The following is a 10,986-nucleotide window of genomic DNA, read 5'->3' as shown; positions in this document are numbered from 1 at the left end:
GATTTAACTTTAATTTAGTGTGCACTATACGGCTGTATTAGCTAGAAAATTAAAAGTACCAATTCAGGTCATTTAATATTGAATAATGGCAGATACTCAATATTAAATTAAATAAAAAGGATCAGGATCAATAAAAAAAAAACTTGATCCCTGCTACATCCCAAATGGATACACTTATTAATCACCCAGTAGACTTTTTGCCCGCTGGTATGTCCACTGGTATTTATAATGTGACTTTATGTCAACATAACTGAGTGTAATTATTACCACGGGTAAATATCGCTGTGTTTATTGTATCAGTTATTATAAGAAAAACATTCAATCTCTTCAGTTTTACAACCCATGTTACACCCTCTAGTTCTCCACATACTCAGTGTTAATAGGCGCCTGGGCAATGTTGGCACTGACTGGAAATTCCTCACACAAGTAGGCACCTGACTACTTAAAAAAAATAAAATTGGTGCATAGCTAATATACTCACTCACATATAGGGGGCAGTAAGGACTTAGACAATGCACAACATCCCTGTCTCAGTCTTCAGTCCATCATTTCTGTGTATTTTGCCACAGCAGGAGGCATTAAAGAACCTCAGAGTGCTGTTGAATTAACTTTATAATCTCTCTTTAGTCTGGAGCTTTTTGTATAACTCCCATTGTCTGCTCCAGCACCCTCTGTTTGTGTGGGATATATATACAGTCGCAGTATCATCAATAACATCTTTCGTGTCAGTGCCTTCAGTATATAAATGTGTTTTCGCTTTATGAAATGAATCTTACATTGTGTTTTGTCTTGTTTTTTTCTAATTTCCTGTTACAGTCAAAGGTATGAGGCGCTCCTGAAAGAAATGGAAAAGAAATCTGAACAGCATCGAGAAGTCTTGTCCAGTTTACAGCAGGAGTTTCAGAAAGCCCAGGGCCTGGCTGTTGGCAAAGTCTGACCGAGTGATCCAGCTGCATGCTCACACACACACAACACAACACAACACGCACATATAGATAAACATAGAAGGGGTCAGTCATAATATAATGTAAACCCACAAGATAAAGTAAATCCTGCTTGTCAGTCATTTGCAGCATTATTACTGTGACTTTTCTCTTGTTACTAATAAACATGTTTTTCATGAACTCACCAATTTTTCCTCAGTTTTGATTGTTTTGCGCAGAGTTTCTCTTTAACTGGTCACAGAACAGGTTTGTGTAGCACCTTTGTGTGAGTGTGTGTGCGCCTCTGTCTGCTGAACATTTGCTGTAATTGCTGGGGCAGGCTGGTGGCCACCGGGGCAGCTGTTGTGCAGCCACTGACCCGCCCCACACCTCGCAGCAGTGAAAAAAAGCGCAGCGGTGCAGCATTGTTCCCCTTAATGAATGTGCTTTCCCCCGCCGTCTACCACCAGCGGAGGATTTAGGCAACATGAATAATCCAAAACAAAGTCTTCTAAGGTCTTAAGAACCAAAAACCTGCTTAATAGCAAATGCAAACTCTAGCTGAGACATTTAGAATGGCTATACATTTACAATTAGTGGCCTGAGTATTAATAATTACTGATTGACCCGCTGAAGTTTAATTGTTTCATCCACCAGTAGGCGGAACATTCCGGGAAATTCTGTCTTAAATACAGGATGAAAAGTGCTCTTGAAACCTTTAGAGACATTTCTATCCTTTTAGCCTCCAGACAACATTCAAACTTTATGTCCAACCAACCACGCAGAATGCCCCCCAAAAATTCAGATTTTCCTAAATGTGGTAATTATTACTACTATTTTAATTTAAATTAAAAACCTTGTTTTACAAATAAAGGTCTTGAACTAAACACACAGGAATCTAATATAAATGACCGCAAAATCTACGCAAAACAAATATAGTTTTAACCTCTTCTAGCAGAATATTTGTGTTAAATCATCACAGATTTTACCTGCGTAGAGATGTTTTACAGCCTTATTGCATTTACAAATAACTGAAGACACACACACACACACACACACAAACACGCGCGCAGAAATAACACTGAGTCACAAATGGCTGTGTTCGTGCACGAGCCTGTCACCTCTGGCGCGTGGAGCAGCAAACCCATTAACACCCTGAGGTGTGGCGCGTTCATAATACCCAGCATTCAGCCGACACGTGGCCACACCGGTCTATGAACATATGTATAGGCTATATATAGTATGTATGTACTTTATATTCTACAATATATAAAGACTGAAATAATCTCTGAAGCTCTGTTACAGTCCAATTAAACATATTATTTTGGCTCATTATGCGTAAATTATTAAGGTTTTAAAGCATTTATGATAGGTATAGCCCTAGATAATTCTAAAAACTGACGAATTAAAGAGAAACTTTAAATAATTCCAGGTTTTATATGAGAAGCATCCAATAAAAGTATCATGAGTGCTCGTTATGTGAACTACAGTCATCAAATGGTTCGCTGATGAGGCCAAAAGGTGATGTATCACTTTGCATTTATTGTGTTCGCGTTGATGTGGTAAAAACCAACAGTTACAGAAACAACTGCTGCTGGAGGATTGTTAAAACTGGGGTCATTTTGCAGTCAGTATAGGACGCATTTCCGTGGGCTTTTTTTGTCTATAAAGTAAACAAACTTTAAGTAGATCCATCCGCATTGGACTATAATATATCGTACCCATTTTACACTCACAACACATTCTGCCACTGGAGCCGTTTAATCTTCATTTAGATAGAAACCCCCTCAGATTAAAACCCTAATCTGATTCCAACTTTAATTGATTTACTTAGTCCTGTGGGCTTTTCTCCAGGAGGTTGAAGCTTTAAAGCGCACAAAAGAGCATCCTGTCCAGAGTTCAGCCCAGCGGGACTAACACCTGCTTTGATAAAGGAGGTTTTCAAACAGGCTTTGAAGGAATGTGCATCCTCCAACCAGAACCTCAAAAAGATGATACATTGGACAAACTATATAGATTTGCTTCTTCAAAAAAAAAAGTCTATATATATAAATATATGTTCGTCTAATTGTATAACCTCTTTGCTTCCATGGAATAAAAGCTGTGTGGATTTCAGTGCATCATCTAATTTTAAAAGCATTATCAACCAATCTTCCTGTAAAATATATGAATATTAAGCCTCAATAAATCAAGCAGTGATTAGATGAGCTGCATTCCTCTTTTATTTCCAGTAGCCTCAAGGGGGAAGTACTGTTTGATACTTAACGCAGGATGGATGCAGAGCAGTTATGAGACCTTTAAGTGTGCATTGATATGTTGATAGGAGTGAGCTCGATGCTTCTACCGCCCTTTTTTTTTCTTCTTTCAAATGTAGAATAGCACACGACAACGACCATTAACACACTGTCCACACTCTGCAGCACCCAGACAGTTTCATCCAGCAACCCCCCCGACCCCCAACACAGTGTAAACAACTTCCTACTGAAACTCTTCTGCATAATTATTACATAATGTATTTTGTTGGCAGAGAAGTATCGCAGATTCAGGGTCAGCCTCCCCCCATCACCAGAGACAGCTGCTCTATATTCTGCCTCCTCCAACATAAACAGTGTAATTCTGCACCTGGAGAATTTGAGTAGGTGGTAAAAACGCAGCTCAACACTTGTTGCTGGTGCAGCCAAAAGGGACTAAACCTTTTAAAGAAACAATTGTTTTTTACATGAAATTCCTTCCACACTGCATGACAAGTAAACCGTTTTCTATTGCATATTTCATTGCTTTATACTTAAGAGATGTAGAAAATGTACGATAAAGACTGGATGCACTACAGTCAGTTAGGTCTGACACACTTGGACATTAATGTGGATTTGGTAGATTGGGTGCTACCACCTGAGGCAGACTGGGTGCTGCAGTGTGTGATTGACCACTCTCATTGTTTCTCTACATTTGAACGACTGCACTTGAGATCATAGACGCAAACAACTCCCCCAGTCATCAGCATGTCAATGGACAAATGTGCCATAACTGCTGTCCAGCCTGGATATAAGTATGTGTTAACTGTTCGATTGGATGTCCCCCTGTTCTGTAAAAAGTGCAGCTCAAGTACAAACTGTTCGCACAGCAAATAGGCCACTCTGGATCTGGAATGATCAGGAAGTTGTTTTATTGTAAATGAGAACAGGGAGGAAGCACAATCATAAAATAAATTCCAGTATCATGTCTCAAATATATACATCACAGAGCAAAAGATAGCCAAAAAAATAGAATTTATACACCTGATCATGTTTTAAAAGTCAAAGCAGGCTTAAGCAACACCAAATACACCCATACAGAGTTGTAACCGTGTTTAAAAATACCAGCAATCAGCAGACACTGCCGCCTAAAAATATCACATATGTACACTTTGCACAACTTTTAAAAAAGAGACAGGAAAAAAATAATGCGTCTGCGAAGCAAGCTGTACAATAAAATACATATTTACAGTCTGTCGGCATCTATATGTAAAATAAAAAATAAAAATCTGTTGTCAAAGTGTCTGTCACTGAGGCCAGGGCCTCCACACGGGGTCGGTGATGTGCGTGCATGCGGCCCTGGAGGAGAACAGCTCCCTGGAGTCACAGTGCAGGCCGGTCACCTGGGTGAGGTACGCACCAGAGATCCCGTGCTGGTGGGACAGATGCTGAGGGGACAGAGCACCGGAGTCCCCAACAGGAGCGGATGCCAGTGCCCCGTGGGCGGATGGGTGCGTCTGGGGCTCGGGAAGCGCAAGAGAAGCCTGAACCCCACCGGTCTCCTCTAACTCCTGGCTCTTGCTGGCTATGAAGTGGCTGACCCTCAGCAGACAGGACCTCATGCCGTCGTTGTAGTTGTGTTGGCGGGCACTGGTCTGTCTCTGCTCCCTGGACAGGACTCTCTTCATGGCCCGGTGGCCCTTCTCCACCTCCTTGTCTGTCTTCAGGAAATGGACCACACTCTCCAGAATCTCTGCCTTCTCCACCTTTGGATTCTTCAGTTTCTACGTGGAGAAATAAGAGTATACATCAGTCACACAGTGGGCACTAGAATAACATCCTGACATCAGACATCAGCTATAAATAAGAGCATTACGCACGGGCTTTACCTCATTGTGTGTGTTCTCCAGCATCAGGAGTCTTAATGTCTCCAGACTGTGGTTGATCCGCTCCCGCCTGAGTTTCTCCATCAGAGGTTTAGACACCTTTGGGGTTGAAAAAGTAAAATGTTACAGTGCTAACCCTGAACAACATTTTAAACGAACCTCTCCATCATAAAGTCCTTAAAAGAGTCTGAATGTAAAGAAGCTTACCCTTCTCATGGTCCTGTGTCGAGGAGACTCTGGTGAAGATAAAGCCTTCATGATGGAAAAGTTGACTCGTGTCTGTCTTTGTCGTTAATCCAGAAATGAAAACATTTGTGTGCGCATTGCAATTTGTTGACGTGACCTGCAGATAGCTCCGCCCCTGCGGGACACGCCTCTTATTCATTTACCAGCACGCGGCCTTGACACTGAGGAAAATTTGAATTTTATCCAAATCCAGTCATCCCCTTTGCCTCAAGCACACCCCCTACACATGACTTCACATATTTATATCATTACAATATATATTGAACTTCATTAAGCAGAAGTTCAACCAAATCATTAAAAACTTCTTAAAGTAATTCAGCAGCAGTTTCAGCAGAGGTGGGAAAAGTATGTAGATCCTTAACTTCAGTAAAATAAACAACAACATTTATTTAAATTAAATCAAACACAATATATACTTTGGGTATGTCAAAAGTACTCACTGCAGAAAAATCACTGTCAGTGTTACACATACATTCATCTGTATGTTGATATTTTACTATAATGTTTAAGTTAAGTGCACTTTATTGACTGTAGTTGGTTTTCAAACTGAGGTCTGGGGATCAACAAGGGGTCCTTGAGTGGAAATATACTGTTTAGATTGTAATTTATATTAATTCAGTTTGATAATTGACCCATAAAGGACCAGTTCATCCTCCAGGTTAACATTGAAATTGAAATTTAAAATCACCTAATTTGAAATTTCTGAAAGTAACTAAAGCTGTTAAACAAATATAGGTACAATATTTGCCTCTGAGTTGAGTATAAAGTTGCATCAAATGGAAATACTCAAGTAAAGTAGCCTTAAAGTACAATGAATTTGTAATTAAGCACTTGAGTGAATGTGCTTTCAGTCTGATGCCGTGATGAATATCTCATATCTTACTTCATACTGAATAAGAGTTAAACTGCATAAGAGGGCTGCTATTTTTGTTTGATTTCACTACATTGTATGGAGTTTTTAATGCAGAAAATATTTAAAATAATGCTAAAAATGATGACCTCTACACTTTATTATTTGTACATCTACAATTAAAAGTCACATTTCAGACCGTTTTTCTACTAAATGATGGAATAAAATATAGATAGATGCAACTGGTGAAGACATTTCTGCTTATTGATTTGAAACCACCCCCACCCAAACACAGGACCTGGCCTGGTGTCATGGAGCCAAATTGCCCAATTCACACCTTAAACTGTTGAGTCGTGTGTGAAGGAGTTGTGTTTATCTCCAGTGGGTGTGGTTGGCACAAGATCTGCGCAGGAGATTTCCTCTATCACAATTTCTACATTGAGGATGCACAATTTCCCCCCGGGCTTCCTCTTTTCCTCTCAAAGTTTTTTTTTTTTTTTTGTTGGGGGGTAGCTTTCTCCTGCACTGCATTTATGGTCGCCCTGATCCCCATAATAGGCTCAAGTGTGGAGATAACACTGGGATGATCGGATCACGGGGATCCCGTAGATTAAGTGGCCTTTCAGAGGCAATAATACTTCCGTTTTAAATCAAAGAGAGGGCGATTAGTGGAGGCCCAGAGATGACTCCCGGTAACCAAGGAAACTCTCTTTGGAGATTTCAGCATTTAACATACAATTTCCATTATAGAAGCCCCTCCCTTCTTTTTTATTCCTCCGGGAATATCTTGTAGTTATAGAGAAAATATACATTTAATTTGTTTTGGTAACTATCTCTCTCTCTCTCTCTCTCTCTCTCTCTCTCTCTCTGTGGGGTTTAAGCCACGTGGACCCGCCCCATAAATAAGTCCTATAATGTGCTCGCCTGAGCCTGTGATGGAAACTAATTAGTGGGAATGCTCCCTTTGGTGGGAGAGAAACGGACCGTACACTTCTAATATCGTGGCCGGTCGGGTGTGTCGTGCCACACGGACAAAAGAGCCCGAATCAAACGGGTGCCTGATGTTGTTGGTGAACATCTGGTTTGATATTTGTGTGAAGTCCAAACATCAGGTACCAAGCTGACCTGAGGCAGAGCACACTTAACACTCAGGTGTGATGATCGTCCTCACACTTCACTGCATCAACACACACACACACACACACACACACACGTGACCTGCTGCTCCCCTTCTGCCCCACAGTGTTGTTAATGTGGTATCTATATCTGGCTTATTTATTTGATACATGTATTTCTTTCTATTTAAAGTAGTGTGTGTGTTTTAGTGCAAAAACTATACTTTAGTTTAGAGGGTGTTTGCAGTTGAGCTTCTTCGATCCTCGTTTTTTTTTTTTTTATCACTTAATGCAAAGTGCAAATGTCTCACACATCATAAAAAGTCCTCGTAGCTGCTCGCTTTCTCACTTCATTTCTGTTTCCCACGAGAAAGAAAAAACTTTCCCATAGTCTCACTTCACGGGTGCTTCTTTTTTTTTTTTTCCTGGGAAGCTTTTAAAAGAAACCAGCATGCTCATTTAGCCTAATTAAATTAATTAATGATGTATGGAAAGGATGGAGATAGACTCATTTAACAAGATTTGATTTAAGTATTACGTATGTATGCATCTATATGAAGGTGTTCTCACTACAAAATGAAGCAGCATTATTTAATTTAATGTCTTGAGTGATACATTTGATTGATAAATTATAAAACTACACCATGCAGCCTCTGTCATTTGTTAAATATAAGATATAGGTGAATTCTAAAGCCATTGATATTTAATTATCGTGTACGTTGTTTTAGAGACCCTTAACAACCTGATTACTGTTTGATAGTTAGTTTCGATTTTATCCACAGCCCATAATAAAGTTAGCAGAGGCCATTTTCGGTTAAGTGTCGTCACTCGCACCTGTCAGCCAATGAGAGGCAGCACGAGGTCTACATATAACCGTCCACAGACCAAACAGGAGACTGTTTGAACTGCTGCAGCCTCCACTCAGGACACTTGGACCAAACACTGCAACATGACCAGGAAACTACAGAATCCCACTCTGGAAGATGGCAAGAGTAGAAAACGGGTAAGAGCCTAAAAGGAACCATTTACAGGTTGTCACTAATGCTTTATTAATGGTATTAAATGATGTGATAATCCTTTATTGAGCAGTTCAAAGCCAGAAATCTGTTTGGGCTGCCAGGTTTATTCATGCACACATGTTTTTTCACAACCTGGCATGTTAATAATGGCTTATTATTGATTTATACAGCCTTAATAACCATTAAACCATTAATGAAAAAACATTTTTACTGCATATAACTACATTAATGTAACTGGTGTCAGTGTCTTTAAATATTGGTAAAATAGTTAATACCGTGATTGAGTGACCACAACTTTAACTCATAATGTTTGTTTCTTCCCAGATTCTGAAACCAGTTGTGGAAAAGAAGAGAAGAGATCGAATAAATCAAAGTCTTGCTGAGCTGAGAAGTTTGCTGTTGAATCATACATCTGATCCAGTGAGTCACTGTCAAGAAAATCACATCCAGGCTCTACACACATATAAACCAATCATAACCCTGACAATGATGAAAATGTGTTTCTCCCTCTTGTTTCACTGTTCTCACCTGCAGCGGCTGCAGAATCCTAAAATAGAGAAAGCAGAGATTCTTGACTTTGCTGTGGAATATCTTCAAAAGTGGACGAATGGGAAGAACCAGAGCAATGGTTAGTCAAAGAAAAGAGTTTGGTGAAACTTTAAGTTACACATAAAGAACCAATATGCTTAAAAGAAACTAGTTAATGTTGGATATAAGTATTCTACCTGACTATATTCTGCAACTACTTGGCCATTAAACAAGAGTTTGCTCTCAACAACCTCCGGATTACTGCTTATTGATAGTAAGTAAGGAAGTTGTTCCCAATATACTTTGCTCAGTATGCGCCTTATAATGTAATTGTAATATTTGTACCATAAGAATACTTAATGTCCCTTAATAACAAATTAATAAATATGATTATTTATGACTATTATTATGACCTACTAGTGTTAGTAGTGTTCAAATAACTCTAAATTAAGAATATGTTTTTTCAAACTGTTCATCTTGTTTTAAACTTGAATTGAAATCTTTTAGAACTTTTTAAATGATCACAGTTTATATTCAAGGTCTTGCTTAGTTATGAGCAATATCTCCCTTTAGAATAGGGAACATATTCTGAGTTAGAAAGACTTCATTTAGACTTATTTAGACATGTGGTTTTGTGTTTTGTCACATAAGAGAGACTGATTACATATACTGAGCGAAGCATATCAATATGGTAATTCATGTACAACAACTTCCTTACTTACTAACTATCAATAAGCACTAATTATGGGTCTATTGAGGGAAAATGTGAATAGTCTAGTAGTTGTAGATTGTCGCCATGCGCCTTATAATGACTAATAAAGAGCCAGTATGCTACTAATAAGCAACCAGGTAAAAGTGAATATGTGTACTTTAATATAAAGTGTTACCAAAAAGTTATTAACTTGTTAAAATGTTTGAAAATGGTCATAATATTCCTTTCTAAGTGTTTTAATCAGCCTGTTTTATCCCTCATCCCTGGTGTCTTTTCAGTCGTTGCAGACTCAACTAATAGACACACAAAGACTCATCCTCCTGTGGTAAACCTTCATCACTCAGAAGCCAACGCTCCTGCTCTGTTCACCATGGAGAGTGCAGGTTTTCAGCAGTGTGTGGCCCAGCTGACCAGCTACATGCACAGAATAACACCGGCACAGAGAACGAGCCTGATCGAGGGGCTGCAGCACCACACAGACAGCCACCAGCCGAACCACACCAACCCAGACCTCAGCCAGAGAACTGCTGTGAGTGAGACGGCCAAACGACCACATGCAACGCCCGCGGATGCTATTTGCACATCTGAGAGGAGAGAAGAGTCTCTTAAGTTTCCATCTCACTCCCCATTTCAGCCTCATTCTTGCTCCACACCATGCCACGACTATCTGTCGCCCCCTCCCTCACCCTGGCTTTCTCCCTCTTTCTCCACATACGCCACCTCTCCTTCTTTCCCGTCATTTGCCTCTCACTTCTCCTTCCCCCCCAGCCTCTCACCTCTGTCCTCCAACACCTCCTTCTTTAGTTTCTCGCCCACTGTCCCTCACTGCACCCCCCTCACCACACTGAGATCCCCTACACACCCTGCACCGAGGGAGGGGTCACCACCAAACTCTTCCTCACCCATGTGGAGACCTTGGTTTTGATGGACCAGAGACTGACGAACTGAGAACAGCAGAGCCACCTAGTGGGAACTAGCTGCAACCATTGGCTGTGGAGAAACTCTCCATGTCAGGAATGTATAGTGTACATATGATTAAATTTTGTTATATTTTGTATTTCTTTGTTAAAAAAATAAAACTTCAATCAAACAAGTGTCAGTTTGTACATTTATCTGCTGTATATTATGTAATTATTCACTCACCATAAACAAATTGCAGGTTTCATGTTAAATCACAGTCCTTGAGTTTATTGCTGTTTAAATCAAAAACGACAGCATGATAATCATACCATTACAAACATAGAAAAACATCATCTTTATCTTCATCAACGTCTGTTTTGGCATCTGGAGTAATTATAACTCGTCTGTAACCTTTTGTCACAGCAGACATTCTGATTTGTCGTAGCATAAAAAGCACAGGTGGAACTGATGACATTAACGACGGCTCTGTTCTGTTGAAGTGCCTCAGTAAGCCAATGACATGGCGCCCTGAGATGGCACATATAATTGTAATTCAGCCATCATTAATCAATGTTA

The 10,986-nt window shown here is 39.9% G+C and overlaps 3 protein-coding genes across 3 annotated transcripts in view; 2 read left to right on the top strand and 1 right to left on the bottom strand.

Annotated features, from left to right (window-relative positions):
• pfdn6 (prefoldin subunit 6) overlaps nt 1-1,128 on the top strand; it is a 2,838-nt gene extending 1,710 nt beyond the window's left edge. Inside the window, exon 4 of the mRNA XM_051420908.1 lies at nt 817-1,128. Coding sequence (XP_051276868.1) covers nt 817-937 — 121 coding nt within the window. The 3' untranslated portion in view covers nt 938-1,128. The remainder of the gene's footprint in view (nt 1-816) is intronic.
• Nucleotides 1,129-4,062: 2,934 nt separating this feature from the next.
• Nucleotides 4,063-5,364, bottom strand: her5 (hairy-related 5). The gene is made up of 3 exons (XM_051420906.1): nt 5,248-5,364; nt 5,044-5,139; nt 4,063-4,938 (listed from the first exon to the last, which is right to left on the bottom strand). Exons 1-3 carry the CDS (start codon nt 5,296-5,298, stop codon nt 4,462-4,464), a joined length of 624 nt encoding a protein of 207 aa, XP_051276866.1. The 5' UTR covers nt 5,299-5,364; the 3' UTR covers nt 4,063-4,461.
• A 2,801-nt stretch (nt 5,365-8,165) lies between these two features.
• Nucleotides 8,166-10,565, top strand: her11 (hairy-related 11). The gene is made up of 4 exons (XM_051420899.1): nt 8,166-8,254; nt 8,595-8,690; nt 8,805-8,898; nt 9,789-10,565. The coding sequence occupies exons 1-4, from the start codon at nt 8,201-8,203 to the stop codon at nt 10,433-10,435; spliced, it is 891 nt and encodes a 296-aa protein (XP_051276859.1). The 5' UTR covers nt 8,166-8,200; the 3' UTR covers nt 10,436-10,565.
• The last annotated feature ends 421 nt before the right edge of the window (nt 10,566-10,986 follow it).

Source organism: Dicentrarchus labrax, unplaced genomic scaffold (genome assembly GCF_905237075.1).
Source record: "Dicentrarchus labrax unplaced genomic scaffold, dlabrax2021, whole genome shotgun sequence".
Lineage (NCBI taxonomy): Eukaryota > Metazoa > Chordata > Actinopteri > Moronidae > Dicentrarchus > Dicentrarchus labrax.
This window is presented reverse-complemented; position numbering and strand designations above follow the sequence as displayed.

Coding starts and splice junctions, on each gene's coding strand:
- her5 (XM_051420906.1), bottom strand. CDS start 5,298: ATGAAGGCTTTATCTTCACCAGAGTCTCCTCGACACAGGACCATGAGA. Junction 5,140..5,247: donor GACACAGGACCATGAGAAGG/GTAAGCTTCTTT, acceptor TCAACCCCAAAG/GTGTCTAAACCTCTGATGGA. Junction 4,939..5,043: donor TGGAGAACACACACAATGAG/GTAAAGCCCGTG, acceptor TTCTCCACGTAG/AAACTGAAGAATCCAAAGGT.
- her11 (XM_051420899.1), top strand. CDS start 8,201: ATGACCAGGAAACTACAGAATCCCACTCTGGAAGATGGCAAGAGTAGA. Junction 8,255..8,594: donor ATGGCAAGAGTAGAAAACGG/GTAAGAGCCTAA, acceptor GTTTCTTCCCAG/ATTCTGAAACCAGTTGTGGA. Junction 8,691..8,804: donor TGAATCATACATCTGATCCA/GTGAGTCACTGT, acceptor TCTCACCTGCAG/CGGCTGCAGAATCCTAAAAT.